At 28.2% G+C, this 20156-nt stretch overlaps 1 protein-coding gene across 1 annotated transcript; it reads right to left on the bottom strand.

Moving 5' to 3' along the window:
• Positions 1 to 18549: 18549 nt before the first annotated feature.
• Positions 18550 to 19873, bottom strand: LOC112687979. Its single transcript, XM_025560992.1, has 4 exons — positions 19563 to 19873; positions 19198 to 19495; positions 18952 to 19074; positions 18550 to 18747 (listed from the first exon to the last, which is right to left on the bottom strand). The coding sequence occupies exons 1-4, from the start codon at positions 19871 to 19873 to the stop codon at positions 18550 to 18552; spliced, it is 930 nt and encodes a 309-aa protein (XP_025416777.1).
• Positions 19874 to 20156: the final 283 nt, after the last annotated feature.

Below are 20156 nucleotides of genomic sequence, written 5' to 3'. Positions count from 1 at the left end.
TTTGATAATAATTACCGATAAAACGGTTAATACCCTATATTCGGTATATATATAGTATATATCGATCAAACGGTAAATACCGATTGATCGGTATACCGGTTAGTGTATGATGCCGATATTTATAAATCGAAATACTGGTGACTCACCGGTATACCGAAAATACCGCCAACTCTAGCTTATAATATTAATTTATCGATAGTGACAGATATTATACCATAAACACAATTTATACATCCATGATAATTGTAACACATAATATTTATGGATGCATCTCGGTTATGATTATTATAGCAGGTAAGAAAAATAATATGGTTGAGTTGTGTCCTCAAGGCGGGACGTAAGTTACCTGTTGAATTTACTACCTGAAAAATATACCTTTTTGGGGGACGCAAGTAGTATGCAGCCATTTTGAGGTCAACACTCACTCCATAATCCCAATTCACTTTCCAACATAATCAAATTCAACAAACAAAATACCACCTAGTGGCCGCTACTGTTGAAGGTTTTTTTTTGTAAATAAAAAAAAAAGGATATTTAATTTTGTTTTTTGTAAATTCTATTAAAATTACTTACATCAATGAATGTGAATATGTGTATTTATTGCATATTATTGAGATGTACTCGTTTGAATATTTTCAGGACTAGTTATAATTATACTCAAATCATGTTTAAGAGCACACATAAATACAAGATTCATTATTTTACGTAGTAAACTCAAATGATACAATATGATTAATAATTTTTTAACATTACTTTTCATTATTAAAAATATTTTATCCTAAAATATTTAAAACTTAAAATGTATAATATAAAATAACTAAGCTAATGTTTACATAAAAATGATATGTACACCCAATCGAAATAAATGATATCACTACTACTTTCGATACGTGAAATATTTTAAATAATAAAAATTGAACCGATTGTATTATAGCGAAATGTTTGGGCATAATATTTTAGTGATTAGCTTTGCGAAAAAAAATTGTCACTATTCTTGATGTGAATTATCACCAAACATGATTGAACTTGTGACATTGAATTGAAACAAATCATAATAATCTTTCGACCGTCACAGACGAACAAATAATCATTTGTTGTATCCGATAGCATTTTAATCACTTTTTCACGGGTCTAAGCCTCGTATGGATCAAGATACAGCAGAAACTGTTCGACCTCAGTCGTGGTGCGCACCGAGTTAACGCGTAGCGTAAGGCCATCGGTGTCCGTAGATCGTGTGTGTTACCCGCCATTTGTTCGGACAACGCGTCCTTCTCTGATATCGATTTGATATTTTACGTGGTAACGGTGTGCGGAACAGGTAATAAGTCGAGATGGGGAACGACGAAAACGATGATAATGCGGCGCGTGCCAGTGACTGAAGGAGAACGTGATCCGGAGACCGAAAACTAGCAAACTAGGTCGATTTTCTCGTTTCACGAAGGCTTAGAGGTCATCGAGGGAAAGGGAGGAATGGTTGTTTTTTTAATCGAACACGAAGAATACGTAACAACGTGGTGTGCGCGACCGCCGTCGGTCACTTCCGCCTCGACCACACGTGTTCCGTGCACGCCTATGTTGCTGAAATATTGCAAAGTCGGCTCGTTAGATACATCCGGTATCGGCGCATCGAAACGGACGTCCGGGCCGGGGTGGAACTAGGAATTTTTACGCCCGGGTAAATGTTAAAATTACGCTCTATCGTAAACCAATAATCAAATAATCGAGAATTTTTTTCTAATTATTAATATACAATCATACTTGTTGAGTTTTAACCTAATAACAGTATTTAACAAAATTAAAAATATCAAATTATTTTTTAATAATTACAAAAATTACAACTTCTAAAATTTTACGTCCGGGGATAAATCTCCGTCCTCCACCCTTAGTTCCGCCACTGCGACCGGGTCGGGGCAAGCGGCCGCGACGGTCCGCGTTCAGTCGCCATGCCAATAGTGCCATGGTAAGTTCACGTTTCTCGGTGGGGATGAAACGGCAACACCAAAACAGGAAGACGTTGATCGGCAGCTGCAGCAGTCCGATGTGTCCTCTCGTGTGCCCACGGCTCGAAAATCGTCACGAGATGATGGAAATCACAGCCGTACAGAACATTTCTAAGAAGTTTACAAACAAGTGGCGACGAACTCCGGTGTAGGTACCGAATCTCATATGTCCCGTACGGTTTTGAACATATCTAACAATGAACGTACGACGGCCGAAGCGCGATTGTATTTTCCGAACGCACAATGAACGACAATGTGTACTTCGTCGAAATGTTCCATAAGTTTTACGTTATAGCGCGTTTGTGTTACACCGAGAAATCGGAAAACGGGGACGATGCATGGCCCGCAATTCAGAAAAAATGAATGAACGGAAATGCGTACATGTAAATTATTTTTCTGACCAACTGAAAAAATTCGTGTCGGATAATACCAAGAGGAGAACTACATTAGATTAACTGCGGGTAGGGTCACTACTACTATAATTATACATATTATTACAATGGACTGATTACAAATTACAAGTATATATATATATATATACTTATGAGCTTGATTAATTGTTACGGCAGTACCGTCGCATGTGATTCTCTCGTATTTGGGATTATATTATACCAAAGATATCAATGGAAGTGTTCCTTGAATAACAATTATTTAATTTGGTTGGGCTGATAAACAAATAGAAATGTTGATTATTTATTATATTATTTTTTTTTTAACATTTTTAGTCGAAAAATCGAAAGGCGATGTTACCTTGGATTTCATTATAATTATTATGATATGTTATGATATGGGCAGCAATATAACGCTTAATTATACGTTTTGGTATGACAGTGGCTACCTATTTCACCGTTTTGTACATTTACATACCATTAGCCATCATAAGTGTTTCGTCGCCAACACACCTGGTTTAGTGTTCCACGTTATCCATTATATTTGTTTGCTTGTAAACTAATAATAATAATATTAATAAATAGTTAAATATTTTTAATTTGACAAGTAATAATTACTTTTCAGTAATACATTAATAATTACAATACATGTACTACTTAAAATCTTCCATGGCTGTAGTTAGTTATATAGATGCATTACAAGTCATTCAAACTTGTCATAGTGTAAGTCAAGATAGAATAAAACGATATTAAAAATTTAATGAAATAAATCAAATTGGTAAATATAATTAATTTGAATTCTTAAAACGTATATGAGTCTTATTATTGAAAATGATAGTCAATATATAAAATTGAGAAGATTAAATAGAAAACCAAACGTTAGTAAATATGCTTCAAATTGATTAAAACGCATAATGTATAAAAATGTTTTTGAATTGAATAAAAGTGATACAATATAAATTGAAAAATTCCATGTTTAAAGTTTAGATTGTTGTAATAAGATAGTATCATATTGTATGTGGAATCAAATGAGCGAAACTAAGAACAATAATATTTTAGAATCTACTTGTTAACGATTATGAATTTTATCTGATACTAGTAGAAACCGAAAATATAGCTGAATATGATACTATTACCATATGTCTGACTTAACAAGTGAATCATAGGATTAGAGTAGTTCATCTGATATGAATGATGATGAAAACTATGAAAAAACAACAGTAGTTACAAGTGATGGTTATGACGACCATTATAATAATAATGATGGATAGGATGGTTACGACAGTAATATTACAAATTATGACGACACCGATTACGATGATAACCATAAGAACAATGACATGTGAAATGAAAAAGAATCTTGTTTATAATTATTTAAAGTTGTAAATAGTTCAATTTAATTTTGTGCTGTTATATTAAACCAATTTGAATAATTAATATAAGTGGAATTATTTGTTAATTTTGTAAATAAAATATTGGTTCGGTCGATTTAAGTCAAGTTATAATGTATGATGACTAAAAATCTTATTGTTTTAAATATAGAATACATTCTATTTTTGATTTTTTTTTTTTTTGCTACTTGTACCTGTTATAATCAAGTTATGTATGAAATAGTATAAAATTATAAACTTTCGGCGTTTCAAGTAGGCAATTTTGCTACATGAATGTGTATAATGTTCTACTACGTAATAATAGTTCTGGAATGTAGACTTGTAATTAATTCTGAATATGTAGCATTGTGATTAACAAATCTCGCTCAACTCTTGATTCAAACATAGAAAAAAAAATCTGTTATTAATATAATATTGAAAATATGGGTAAAAGAATTAGTATAAAAATATTATATTGAATAAAACAATAGTCGAAATGTACTTAGCATTCCGATTGATATTATATTGATTATTATTATTTTTACCTTACATATTATATCCGACGGTAATTTACGGAATAGAATTCGTATTAAGATCAATAACTATGATAATTTCATAATTTATCGTATAAACTTAACCATTTTGATCAAAGTCGAATAAACAGAACCATTTATATATATATATATTTTTTTTTTATTTTTTTGTATAACAATATCCATTATAATTAAAATTATATTAATTATTATTTTACCAGTTTTTTTTTTTTTTAAAAACAATATTTTAATTTTTTTAATGCATTAAACTAAATATTGTGCATCAGGTGTTAGATTCCTAAAGAAACAACTCTTTTGCCCAATGTTCACTCGATTAAACAACGCCATATTGTTCATTGGCCCGCCATCCGGAATCTACACCTGATATCGTATTTATTATATAGTAATATATATATATATTTTATATTTATATTATTAAAAAAATATGATGGAATAATGAATAAAGTCAAAATATTCGGAGGAAAAACACCAAAACGTCTTCAAGCACCTAAACTACACGTTATTTTGAGTGTTTTTTTGAAATTTAAAAGCATTACGCTTTTAAATATAATTATTATTTTTTAATTCGTTACAAATTCGTTAATGGATTTGGCATTTGTTCATAAATACAAGTTAAACAGATGATTAGCTGCGCTTTAGACACCATGACGGTTAACTAATGAAGATTTTGATTAATTTTTAAAAATAAGTAATTTAAAATTTTAAATAATAATATTATTTCAATATATTATATCGAATCCACTTGTCATTTTTTTTTTTTAAAAAATTGTCATCTAGCATAAAAATATATTCAATATTTCAATATTCGATATTAGACTTATAATTTGATTTCTGATAATGGATAGTGGATTATGTAGATATTTATACACAAATAATGTACATTAGGGTGCCAGTTACTGATATGAAGAGAACATTTTTTGCTAAATTGTTTAAAGTGTAGGCTGGAATTTTGTTACAATATACCTAAAATTAATGTCTGTAAAATTTGAGCTTGATCGGACTTAATTAACAGGTGGCGACTTAAGCTCAAAGTTTTATGGAAAAGACTAAAATGTTGGTTTTTGGTGTATAATTGCTTTAATTTTAAATTTGAAAAAATTTATATTTTATATTTCCGATACACTATACAATTACATGTATTAATTATTATAACACTACAAATTAACTTATTTAAAAGACAGAATATTTATAAAGGTTTTTTAAGATCTTTCAAAGTAGCATACTTTGGATATTTTTTACAAAAATCTTGAACAGTCCGAAAATATAAAAATGTTTGTTAATATATTATTCTATATTACACAAAGTTAATATTTATCATTTACTTTTAATATAAATTGCTTTTGGTCTTTATCTTTTTTAATTTTATGATTGAACTCTTCCGTTAATTTTATACTGTGTTCTGCAGGATCATTTACTATTTTAAGATCACTTACTGTTTTTTTCCCTTCTATGAATTCGGATAAATTAGTTCATGTATTTGGATATAATTTTAAAAATGCAATTGAAATACCAAATCGTTCCATAAAATGTTTAGATTTATGGTTCACGAGTTTTAATAATATATTATTATCGTCATTTTCTAAAAGACAAATTAATTCTTCTTTATTCAAAATTCGTTTTTCTCTGTTATTTCTTCCTCGTAGTCCTCTTTGTCATCAATTGCTATTATTTTTTGGGTCATTTTCATTTTGGTGTCTTCATTTATTCTGTTATCAAACAGTGCTAACGTGATACATTCTTCGTTTAAATAACACACATTTTTAAAATACTTTTGAATAGCAGAATTTGAAATCATTTAATTAATAGTACGATAATCGTAGCAAGCTCTTAAAAACATGATATCATTTAATGGAGCTTCATTGGCATTTGGTGGAGAATACCAGAAGTGTGCATAGCATTTAATTAAAAAAAAATTGAAATGAAAAATAGAATTAATCGCATTATTTTTTAACTTAAACTTTTGCCGAAATAAATACATTTTGAGACAATAGATGCCTTTAGACATTCACCTTGCATGATGGTATGTACCTGGTTTTTTAAACTTAATTCCTCCAGGAGGTACTTCTCCTTAAATAATTATTAAATAATTATTAAATCCGATAATTCTTTATAGTCGTCTCGGATTAAATTTGTCGAAATTTTAAGTTTTGCATAAACCACAATGTTAATGTAGTTGTTTCCTAATGCGTTTTTAATGTCTGTGTATGATATTCCGGTAATAAATTTATTTAAGTTTATAGTATCTTATTTTGCTTTAAATCGTTTGAATAAAGCAATATCTGGACCTGGACCTGTCATAGGTGAGATTTTACATTTTATAAAAAAGTCAGCTAGAATTATAGAATTATCTCAAATATATGGTGTTTACAACAAAAATAAATAATATCTCTATTTAATTTATTTTTTAATTATGTACAGGCACTATTATATCTACCAGTGTTCGACGAGGTCATATCAAAAATAAATGGTTGAGTTTTATCTAGTAGTTCCCAACTTTCTAAAGTATCGAAAAGATGAAATTTCAAGCCCTGTCCCCGCCAACACTTCCGGTACACCCAATAATTGTTGAAAATTCGTACCTGTAGCGATGACTGCTAATCTATTGACAACCTTTTTAGATATATTTTCCATTATTTTAGTGTCTTAGTGAACAACGACCGACTTTACATTTAAATTAGTGAAGGCTTGCTTTAATTTTTGGTCATATGATTCCCAATAGGCAGCTCTAGCATTTCGTATGGATGTCCTATTGATAATATAGTCAGCAGGATCTAATGATACAGCTTCCAAAAACGCAACTAACAAATGTCCCTTTCTCTTATTATGCATTTGTCAAAAACAGCAGCTAATCTAGAGGTCAATAGTTCTTTAGGAGCTCTTTTAGGCTTGGACGGTCCTGTTTCTTGCTGTTCATCAATTTGAAAAAAAATTTCTAAATATTCTAGTTCAGATTCCGTACTGTATTCATCCCTAGCTAAAAAAAATATTTTAATTTAATACCTTAACAAGATAACTTTATGTAAGAAAAAATAATTTTAAACTTCAATTTAAATAAAATAAAAATACCTGTTGTTGTAATAATATTTCTCAAATTTTTTTTCTTTTCTTTTTGTTTCATTTTCTTTTGTAATTTGCTATCGTTTTTCAATATTTGTTAATTTTATGTCTATGCCAAGCATCGAACCTGGACGTCCTTTTTCTCTTTGTTTAACTAAAAATAACTTATCCTCTTCTATACGTATCATAGTAAGTGCATCTTGATGAGCAATATCAAAAGGGTTGTTCATAGAATCACTAAATAATTGTTATTTTTGTTTAAATGTTTGATTGGTTTTATTTTTTAAAATACCTTTCTACTCCTCGTAAAATTTAATAACTTAAATTTGCATGTATGAGACACTTGTGATGGAATCCAAGCTTTTCTCCAAAACACTATACATTCCTCAATCACTAGTGAAGCGCTATCGTTTAAATTTTGTTTTGTTATTCTCATATTATAAAATAAAACTTTTAGACATTCATCTCTAGAAGACAATTTTGAACCTGTTTTTTGATTATTCATATACCCAATAAGAAATAACTCTTCACGCGACGACATTTTAAGTATTTAAATAATAACTAAGGAAATAATTAAATATATGGTTAATGTTACTGCACAACAAATAACACTGACACTATATTTTATTATTTAGTGTGATAACTGCAGTGGAATTAAATGGATATAGGACAACGGAATATTCCCAAACACGATAAAAGATTATTAATAATATTTAATACTCGCTGTTGCGTAATAATTATAATCAGATAGATATCGCTATCATTTATAATAATAACTATAATAATAGTTATATTATAACTGAAATACTTGTCACTTAACTTTCGGCTTAAGTCGGCACGTGTTAAATTTGTTCAATTAAGCTTAAACTACAGATTTTTATTTAAAATATATATAAAAACAAAATTAGGGGGCGCACTCATAAAAAATTTAACTTAAGAAAATAAGTGGCATCCTATGTACATATTTTAATATTATAAAAATTATCTATCATTATTATATGAATTTAAAAGTTCAAATTGATTCAAATAATATTCAGCCTGGAAATATACATAATGGAGAATATACATAGTGGAAAATATTAAAAATGGGCAAAAAAATGAAAATATTTTTCAACGTGATGCTTTTTTAAATTTCAACCAAAATTAAAATTATATTAAATCATTGTTTATTAAATTATTTAAAATACTTTAGAAAACCATACTTATCATTAAAGTCGAATAAAACACATAGTATTCCAACACAAAAATTACATAAAAATCAGATTCAAGCAGAGAAAATGAAATGTTTAATAATTTACAATAATTTTTGGTACGTTAAATACTATATTTTAATAGTAAAATAGTGTTTTGAAATCTCATACAATTATGTAACTGATTGTTTTAAATTAATAAAATAATCCCCTTATAGAAATGAGATCTCAGTGATTACATTTTTTAGATTACAATACTAAGTTCAATTAAAATAAAATAATTATGTAAATATAAGGTAAATAAATGATTGTGAAACTTTTAAGTGTTAGATGTGTTATAGGTCCATACAATTGTTTTTAATATATTTCTAATTTGTTATAATACTACATAAAATCAGATACAATTGATATTTTAATAAACGAGTAACGATTTCATAATATAAATACATTATACCATACTGATATTTTATTATTTCTAAATAAGTATATCTATTTAACCATAACTAAAAATAAGTTAGTATACAATATGCATTTTTTATAAATTTAGAAAATATAATTTTTTCAATTCCTTTTTTATTTTATATATCAATAAAAATAATACAAGTATGTACAGTCTCCAACACCATATTTCACGAAAATAATTATAATTAATTATATATTCAAATAAAATATATTAAATACAAGTATTTAACCATAACCAAACTTAGAGAAAATGTCAAATAAACAAGGTAGAGAAAATTACACATAAATGGTTCATCGAATTAATTATGAATAAATAAATGAATGAATAAATTATTCTTAGATATAATTTAGAACAATCAACGTTGAAATTATTATATTTACATTAAAAAGCATGATAGTTTATTCGTAACTTATTCGAGATAATTTTGTTAAAAATCAATTACAGACTTATTAATTTACTCGAATACTCTTATAATGTATGTAACCCATCAACTCACCTTATAACTTCATAGATTACATATATACCTATTCTAAACTATATTATACTGATTACTGATTACTAATATTTTTGTAAGTGATCATACAATTTGCCACGAATTTGATCAAAATTGTATTAGTTAATAATATTTCATCTTTCGTATATGTTCAGTGGCGACCTACTTCAGTTCTATATATTTTATGCTCGTAGTGGTACTACTATGAACATAATAGTGACTGGGAAATTCGTTTCCAATCTCTACTTGTACTTTAATTATATTTTGGTAGCTGTGTACTCTAATCGTTTTATCTTTTGTTTGTTTATGGCTCGTGTGTATTTTTTAACCTATGCCAATGGGCCGAGAAATTATTATTTTTCTTTGTTTTAGTTAATTCAACTACAAATATGCACAGAAACTTATTTTCTTAAACTATTATAGCGCAATTTTTCAAAAGTTAACTGGTAAACAAGGAGAAAATTATTTGACAAAATATCATCATGAGGTTCACTATCGACCGACACTACGTAACTAGGTCTGGGAAAATGACAAATAACAACAAGTGAGGGGTAACCTATTGTTTGACATGTATCAGAGTTGGTTCGCGGAACAAATAACAATGGCGTGTAGCTAAAAACAGCGCGATACCTCCAGATGTTTCAACGGACACATAGGGAGTGTATTGTGTACAAAGAGTAGGGCAAAAATAAGGGAAAGTAGCAGCGAAATAAAAAAAAAAAAAAATGTCAGTTCACAAAAGTTTCTTCTACTAGTTTATTTTATAAATGCACGTAATCAGTGAACTTAGATTATTCACTCGTATCTAATATTATCTCTGACTTAATTTCAGTTGCACGTTGTTTATTAGGAATAATGGTACCCTCTATTTTTTCGGAATAACATCAAATAGATAATTCCTCCAAACTTATTCAACTTATTCAGCATAACAAGACAAATTTACACATTGTGTAGAAATAATTAAGATCAAATAAAGTACATTTACGGTACAATAAAAGCCAGGATGGGCCATGTCTAAAGCTCTACAATAACGAAAACCAGTCCTATCCGAAACGGGTGGGCAGCGGCAATGGTGGTGAACTAATGAGTTTATACCTATCGAAGAAATACACGTGACCTACCTCTCTTTCCTGTTAAATCCCTTTAGTTATTATCTTAAAAATATTTTTTATATAATTAAAGAAATTATATAGCTACCGTTTAGCATTAAGTCCCATAAAAATAATATAATGTCTAATATTGCCAAAAAAATTACGGGAATTTCGTTAAATCTCAGCCTTCCGTAGGTTTTAGTTAATATATTAATGGTTAGTATAGATATATAGGATAAGCATAATAATTTGATTTCAAATCCCGAGGAAATTAGGTAATATTACCCAAACATGTTGGAAATTTCATTAAAACACTCTGACCGTCGTGATGTCCTACATTGGTTGTTGTTGGATAAGCGTTAAAGTAGATGGTATTTTATACATTATAATTAAGTTATAATAATAAGAACTAAGGAATTAAATTTTTATTTCCTATTTTAAAAATTGCCTATTTAATTTTTATGATGCAGAGCTTAACCTTGTTGGGACATAATAATAATAACTATATAATTTATCAAAACAAATGGACACATTTAAAATAATAACTACTTAATAGAACAAACAAAAAAAATGTACACACCATGAATCATTTTAATGATACTAAGTTAAAATTCAAACAAACTACATTAATAATACATAAATTAAAATCTGAAGATAATCTTTTTCCGAAAATAAGCTAAGAAAACCCGTTACCACAAAAGAAATATCTAATATTATATAAGTGTAAATTAAAAAATAATAAATAAGTTGTGAAACTATTTTTCGTAGTTTGGAATATTTATCTTTTTTTGTGTGAAAATAATTTATTTAATGTATAGTCTTACATTGCTATTATTTTTAGTTTTAACAAATATTTACTATTTATATCCTATGTACGAGTATATTTCCGTTCTTCAAAAGTATCATAGTTTATGTTTCCCGTATAAGTACTATGGAATTCTACATACTATATCTAGTGATAATGTTGAAAAATGTTCTATAGACAAAAATATAAATTTTACAATGATATTGAATTTATGTACAAAACACTATATTCACTGAAGTTAATATTAAACTGTAGACAGTCAAATTAAATCATAGCAGTTCAAGAGTAAACACAATGGCAAAATAAGTTATTTATAAATGTTTACTGATTTTTGAGAGTCTATAAACTATCGCCGTGTGCATACTATTTGTTTTGAAATCATTAATCAAAATAAATAATACATCAAAGTACCTATGGTATAAGAATTATACTGTAAGTTATACTAAAAACATTATTATTAAACGATATTATCGATTTGGAATATTCACGTGTAGCTCGTTGATTATTATGCCGATTTTTCTTGAAATACGTTTTCTTACACTGAAATATTTGTCAAAAACTAAAATTAAATGAATGTCTCCGAATCAAAAAAATAATGTGGTTATTTTTCAAGTGTCTGTATAAACCAAAGTTTGTTGTAGCCTTACGGCTGTGTCATTTTCGTAATTTTCCTTATGCTTGAGACAGTGCAATCGCAACATAATCTTAAATCATAATTTATAAGTTTATATTTGTAAACACAACTAGTGCACTATTTTAAAATATGTGTCAAACAACGAACAGTGAATTCATCTTGTTAAATACACAACGGAGTGTAATTTGCTATCGAATAAGAACTGAATCAATAATATTTAATATAATTCATACAAATGAAACATCATATATTTGTAAGTTTTGTTTTGATAAATATAAGTGTACAATTTAAAATTACAATGCATATTTGCAACAATATAGTATGAAAATTTAGAGCAGTTTCGAGCTTGAAAATAACACCAATATCAGTATTTGTGGCTATAATTTATTTTGATATTGAATTTAACATATAGTTAACACTGCACAAGTGTACTTACAAATGTTATCAAACATTATTATTTTACAGAACGATAGTAAAAAGTTTCTTACCTTTAATGTAACAAAATAACTCCAATTAAATGAGCATTTAAGAATCAATTTATAAACTTCAAATCAATGACTCATTGCACATTTGAAATATTATGCTCTCTTTCTTTCTCTTCCACTTTTGCTGATGGATTATACATTTGTTGAGATGAAAATTTAAACAACAAATATTCGTTTAGGATAAGTTGTTTTTCTATCAATTCATTTCTGTATTAACTGTGTTTAATAAGCGTTAAAAATACTTATGAATCAATGACATGGTGAAATACATTTTTACTTTGAAAATCGAATTTACGCGAACAAATCTTAGTTTTATTATCTTAATGATCATTCGTTTTTATTTTAAAGTTATAGAAATGTAGTGTAAAAGTTTAGTATTTTAAAACCTATTTATTTTTTTTCTTGTAAAAAAAATAAAACTTGGTTTAAAAATAAAAAATAATAATGCTGATATGTAGCCACTCGTGACCGAAATAAAATCAATTAATTTTAACACACATAAGTTATCTCTAAGTAAAAGATTGTTTTTTGACATATTGCGAAATCTGTCGTTGGCATCGCCGATTTATGGTAAAATATAGTTCTAAGAAAATCATTTATTTCGGCGAAGAAAATATGAATAGAAAAATTACATATGTGTTCGTGTTATGTTTAGTACGTTTTATATATTTACGGAAGAAAATCATAAACAGTCTGTTGCCACCTGCAGTATCTAACATAAGTTATATTATAACATTTTTATAATAAAATAATATCATAACACGCTCGTTGTTTTCATACTAAATTATCACCAAATATTATATATTTTAGTTATACTTCATCGGATTGAATACTTGAATTATAATCGTCAAACAAAGGATAATAAACATAAGTTATTAAATTGTTAATTTATATATATAAAAAAAATACCAGTATTAATTAAGTAATATACAACTGTAATTATTTATTTATTTTTTTTGTTATTTATTTACCAGTTTTTCATATGGAAAAAAGGAAAGTTAATATTTATGATTATACAAAAAACGTCCTCATTTTATATCAAATTAGTTAACAACCGTGATCTGACGAGTTACAATGACCTCGCATGTCGATTCCCCGTGGAAAAAATAGAATTAAGAAGAAACTAAAAATGAAAGTTTATTATTTGATTATACTGTTGGGATTAAGTTAGAAGGAACAAAATTTATAGTAAAATATATCTCGTTATAACGAAAGAATATACTTTTATTCATACTCCGAATATATTTGATTATTCTCAGGAGAATTCCATAAAGCTCTTTGCCGTTCAGCTGAAAATTGTGATTTCAATTTTAAATTATAATTTTTCTAAAAAGAAAAAGAAATTAATTTTATTGTTATCATTTTTGACCAAAAAATTTACAAAATTTTTTGTAAATAATCATCATATATTTATATACTTTTTACAAACATATATTTTCATACCTATAATATTTTATACCATTATCAGTATTTATATAATTGACAATTGAATTTATTAAAAATAATTTTTGTATTCAGTTTCAAATCTTATTGTATATTGTTTGCATCTTCTTATGCTTTTTTACCAAAATGTGCCAACATAAAGGGAAAAACCATTGCAAAAAAAAAAAAAAAAAACAGAAAAACATTGTTGAAATAAAAAATGTGTAGGATACAAATAAAATGCAAACTCACTTATTTGAATTATTCTTGAAAAGATAACATTATATACATTTATTGAAATACAACACATTGATGATGGCATTGATACATTCTTAAAAATTAAATATTTATAGAGATATACATTTAACATAAAAATTACAAATATTATAAACCTACATAAAGAATACAGCTAACACTGTAGAGAAAGGCTGCCTAATTTATTTTGAAATCAAGCTATAATTTCAATTACATTAATACATACGCCTATATAAAATACAATACACAAAAACATTTAAAGAAATAATAATAATTAAAATACCATAGAATGTTGACGGGCAAATTCAAATGCGTTGACTGACGAATTCGTGGCTCGCGGGCCTGGGTTTGGGCAGCCTTGCTGAAGACTCTACAGAGTAGAGCCTTTTCGAAACATAACAGTGGTGATATAGTGATTCTATAATATTTACATAATATTTATAGTGATCGTATTAAATTAACAACTATGTACTTATATAATGCTCGTCAACGCAGAAAATATTTATCAGTTAAAACATGATCTCCAACTGGTGTATTTATCGGTTTGTGATATTTATGAACTTATTCGTGGTAAAATATTGGATGGCTCACAATATTTTGATGAAAATATCTCAGTAAATATTAATTGTTTCGTCTTAGCACAGTTAAATAATGCATTACAGTTGTCATTCATAATTGCTAAAGAATATTTAGCGTAGCAGTACAAATGGCTCTATCACCTTAATTAATGTTTCTGTCGTAGAATAGGTTACCTAATTTATTACAATAGTCAATTTAACTACTAGTTATAGCTGTCCTCTGCCATGAGGCAATGGATTTACATTTTTTTATATCTATGGAACCAATAAACTGCTTTTAAATAACTGCAAAACTTTGAAATGTTCGTAACAACTTGAAACAAAGAATGGACTATTTTATAATTTTAAAGAAATTAAAGTTTCAAAGTTATTTTTCCCCGCCGTCACGGTATTTTTTATCAAAAAAAAAAAAAAAGAAGAAAAAAAGAAACTTATATCTATGATAATATTTCAGAGTATCATGGGGCAAAAGGTTCACCATCAAGTATTATTGTATGTGCGATATTGGATTATCACCCGTTTAGGCAAGAGCGTACGAGCAATAAATAACAATAATAATAGCAGTTTAGTGCGTAGCATTAATACCAATTGGTATGCCGTAAAAACAAGATATAATAATTAATAACGTCGTTATAGTCACACTGTATATGTAATAGCTAGGGGTATACGCGTAGAATATACAACGAGGTGCGAACAACCGACAATCAACGATAATAACCGTTATGGAGATTTAATATTCATCGGTTAAAGCGGTGAGTAATATACATACCATAGCGTGATGTACATAATTCTACAGTCAAAAATTCAGTTTTTAACTTCAGAGTGCTAAAATTATTTATTTCTAGACAATCCACGAGATACTTCATCTTCTACACTTGTTTGATTTGGTATATTTTAATTTAAAAATAAAATTATAAACAACTACATTAAAGACAATCGAGATCTCGTTAAAAAAGTGTAACATAATAAACTTGGTACAGGGATCTTCACAATGTTGACGATGTGAAACCAATCACTATTTATTAGTATAAAGCAGGGATGAACAACTGACGGCGTGTAGGTCACATCCGGCTCACGTATTTTTTTTATCTGGACCGTGTTACATTTTTAAATTACTTCATAATATTTTAGCGTTTATCGATATTTCATTGTATTTCGTTGATCGTAAAAGGTATATAATTTATTCTTATCTAATATTGAACTGCAACTATATTATTAAATGTCAAAATATAATTTAAATCTATTTCGATATAGTTATCACAGCTATTGTAGCTATTAAATCTATAATAGGTATTAGGTTTGTATTTTATTTCATTGGTTTTGTCGTAATATTAAATGATATAAAATTAATACTACTTGACAATTTTTTTTTTTTTTTACTTTGGCTAGCTAAATTTTAAAATTCTATAAATTGGCCTTACTTTTTTTTCTCCTATTTTGTTATTGAAATTCCCATTTTTTTTTTCTACTTAGAGTTTTCTAACTCTGATGTGTAGAATAACTTTTATTAGATTTTACAGAGTCATCTGCTGCACGTTGAAAAGTGTTTTGAAAATGTTCACCAGTATCGATGAGTTCGAAACATATATTAAGGAACGAAACGGTAACGGCGACAGTCAAACAAGATATACAAAAATATTTTATAATATAAAAGAAACGGGATAGTAATAAGAATGTGCTGTGTAGAAAAAGAAAATGGTGATAACAATATAAAAGTTTGAGAGTCGATTTTGAAAAAAAAATAAATACAAGGATTTATATTTTTTGTATTATATATATATATATATTATACATAATAAAATAAATGCATATATATATATGTATCGTGTGAGTGTGTGTATGTGTGTGCACAATATTGTACGTTTGGACGAAAGAAGAAATTCATAATCGAACGAAAATAATACAGTAGATTTACGCTATAATATCGAAGCAATGTCGGACAATGTACGGATGATCAACGCGTTTCAAGGGTACGGACATAATAATAATTCTTGGTAGTAGTACTACGACCCATAGTGTAAATGTTTGATGAGAAAATGGACGTCTCGGATTTCGAGAATACAACAACTGGGTAAAGGATCATATTAGTATTGTATTCGTTATGGATTTTTTCCGGGGGGGGGGGGGGTGATAACCGAAGAATATGTTTTAACATTGGCCGTTATTACAATATATATATATATATATATATATATATATATATATATTCAATAAGATAATCTAAATGAATAATTGGTAAAGGTGTGTAGTTATATACCTGCATTTGCATTAGTATTAATGGCATCTAATAGTATTTCCAAAAGCCGACCGAGAAATATGCATAATAAGTAGGTACTTACGAATTCAGATTTATATTTAAATGTGTGTAATATTATTATAATATTATATTGTCTGTACTGCATAACAACAATATTATTTTGAACAACCTATAATTTAATAAAACATTTTAATGAAATGAAAATTTAATAAACCACTTAATAAATATAAAATATAAAATGTAAAACAAAAAAAAAACTTGCAGATACGTTTATTATGCATATTTCTATTAAAGTTTTGAATATTTATATCCGTGTGTTTGTCCGGAACAATGAAGTACTGCTGATCCTGCCGCTGCAATATACTGTACAATATACTGAAAAAACAATAACTAATGAACTAGCCGTAATTGTATTACAATAGATTGTTGGTAATTTTCTAAAATGCATTATGACCTATAAACGGTTACGGGATGGGAGTTTAAATATTAATTGAAAGAACAACAGAAACTAAAAAATATTATACATTTTTATCGCATTTGAAATTTGATTTAATTATCTCATATTGTTGTTGCCTTTGCCGGCAAATGAACAAAATAATGTTTAATTACGAGTCGTCCATTAAACTACGACGTGCAACCAAATGAGTCCTGTAGCATGTTAACTAATCAACTTTATATCAATTTATTCGATTTTAAAGATAATAGCAAACATTTCAAACGCATGACCTTGAATCCTACTGGATGTTTTTTTGTGTACAAAACATATAAATACTATATAATAATTATATAATTACTAGAAATATTTTTTGATAACTTCAATTTTAATCATTTTTGTCCCTGTATACCCAGTAAAATAAAAATGACTTCAAAAGAAACTACTATTTTTTAAACTGAATTTAAATGGCTTTAATATTTCTAAGCAACATTGAACTTTACAATTTTTTGATATTTTCAAAATAGATATTCTTAGGACGGTCGAATGTTTCGAAGTAGGTGAACCGTAATTTATCACACATTTATAGGAATTATTATAACAGTTTATTTAGATTAAAACTATAAAGTACCGAATTGGTTCCCGAGCTTCAATCTTACGTGCCGAATTGGTTCCCGTCTGAAAAAAGTATTTTATTAGTTATAGCCGAATTTATTTCCGTTTAATTACGCACATTTTTCATCTCAATGAATAGGCTTAGGACTTGGAGTAACCAAATTGGTTCCCGTTTGTGTACAGGGAAAATAGTGACAATTTTAATTTTTAACACAATTCACCTTTTTTTTTTTTTTTTTTTTTAGCTTTTACGAGCCATTTAGGCTCTTTGCTTCTAACATTAGTTTTCCCCAAACATCTCTTGCATTGCCTAGATCTAAGTTTCCATTTCAATCCGGCTTTAACTCCTCTATATCTCTTCTAACTGTATCTAGCCATCTTTGCCTTGGGCGTCCCCTTGGTCTTTTCAGATCTATTTGATTCACCATAACCATCTTTATGAGGGACCCATTAGCTCTTCACGCATGCCCAGTCCAAGCAAGTCTTGAACTCTTTACGAACTGCACTATGTCCTCTTTTAAATATAGATTCTTCAGATCCTCATTTGACCTCCTTAGCCATTTTTGCTCCTTGTCATCGAAAATAGGTCCATAAATTTTTCTCAACATTTTTCTCTCGAAGACGAGGAGCTTTTTGTAGTTCCCTCCAGTTGTGGCCTATGTATTACAACCATAAGTAGCAATTGGTCTTAGATATATTGTGTACAGTTTCTCTTTGTTTTTTCTAGATAGTAACCTAGATTTAAACAATGGCAACATAGCAAAGTATGCTTTGTTAGCAGACTGTAGGTGTAGCTTGATTTCCTCGTGCATGCAATTTGTATTATTTACATTAACGCCTAGATATTTAGAAGAGCTAACCTGTTGAAAGGTGAGACCATCCACTTCCAAGTCTTTCATGTTCTCTTCGCTTTTCGTCTTCCTTGACAGAAACATGTATTTGGTTTTTTCTTGGTTAACTGACAGACCTATCTGCCTACTAGCCTTTATTAGATCAACTAGTGTCTAAATTACATCTTGTCTAGTGTCTCCAAGGAGAACCAGGTCATCTGCATAAGCTAGGCATGTATACCCCTCATTCACTTCTATTCTTTGTCATATAGATACACTCCTTATGATTTCTTCCAAATCAAGGTTTCCAAATTTCTTTAAAGCAGTCCACAATTTGCTAAGGTTTATATTATCGTAAGCTTGTTTAAAGTCCACGAATACTAAATGAATATCTTTGTTAAACTCATGATGTTTTTCTAGGATCTGTCTTATAGCAAAAATATGATCTGTGGTTGATTTTCCCTTCCTAAAACCACACTGGTAGTTGCCAATAGTTTCTTCTGCATACTTTTGTAATCTTCCTAGCAAGAGAGACGACAGAACTTTGTATCCTACATCCAGTAATGATATTCCTCTATAATTAACTACTTGTTTTGGGTCATTTTTTTTTAAATATCGGACAAATGATTGCCGTTTCCCACTCTTTTGAAATTTGTTCTTTTTGCCATATCAACAGGACTAATCTATATATGTTTCCTCTGAGTTGTTGACCGCCACTTTTTAAAAATTCTCCAAATATCTCATCTTCTCCGGCTGCTTTGTTGTTTTTTATTAAATTGATAATTAAATCTATTTCTATACTACTAGGCTGTAATTCAGTGGACTCTTCAGCGCTGTGTATGATAATTTCCTCTTCTTCTTGAATATCTCCTTGGACTAGTTCAGATTCATTATTATTTAACAGCCTGTTGAAATAGTTTTTGAATTCTTCTGCAATGTCTTTGCTATTCATGATCAGATCTCCCTTCTCATTTGTTAAAGAGCAAATCGCAGGTCTGTAGCCATTCTTCAAACTTTTTCATCGTCTGAAAAATTCTTTTGGGTTGTGTCTATATTTTTCCATTTCTTCTATTTTTTCTTTTTCAGCTGTTCTTTTTTGCTGTATTATAATTTTTGTGGCCTCCTTCTTTTTTAACTCGTATTCCTCAATATTAGCTTGCGTAGGGAATTGTAACATTTTCATCCTCGTCTGATTTCGTTGTTTAATTATTACTTCACACATTTGATTGAACCAA

Source organism: Sipha flava, unplaced genomic scaffold (genome assembly GCF_003268045.1).
Source record: "Sipha flava isolate LNK unplaced genomic scaffold, YSA_version1 36_pilon_pilon, whole genome shotgun sequence".
In the NCBI taxonomy this organism is placed as follows: domain Eukaryota; kingdom Metazoa; phylum Arthropoda; class Insecta; order Hemiptera; family Aphididae; genus Sipha; species Sipha flava.
This window is presented reverse-complemented; position numbering and strand designations above follow the sequence as displayed.

What these genes read in the sequence shown, in the direction of transcription:
- LOC112687979 (XM_025560992.1), bottom strand. Translation starts at nt 19,873, where the DNA reads ATGAATAGCAAAGACATTGCAGAAGAATTCAAAAACTATTTCAACAGG. An exon ending in TGGAAGAAATCATAAGGAGT is followed by an intron (nt 19,075 to 19,197) that starts GTATCTATATGA and finishes GATCTAATAAAG; the next exon opens with GCTAGTAGGCAGATAGGTCT. An exon ending in ATGGTCTCACCTTTCAACAG is followed by an intron (nt 18,748 to 18,951) that starts GTTAGCTCTTCT and finishes TGTAATACATAG; the next exon opens with GCCACAACTGGAGGGAACTA.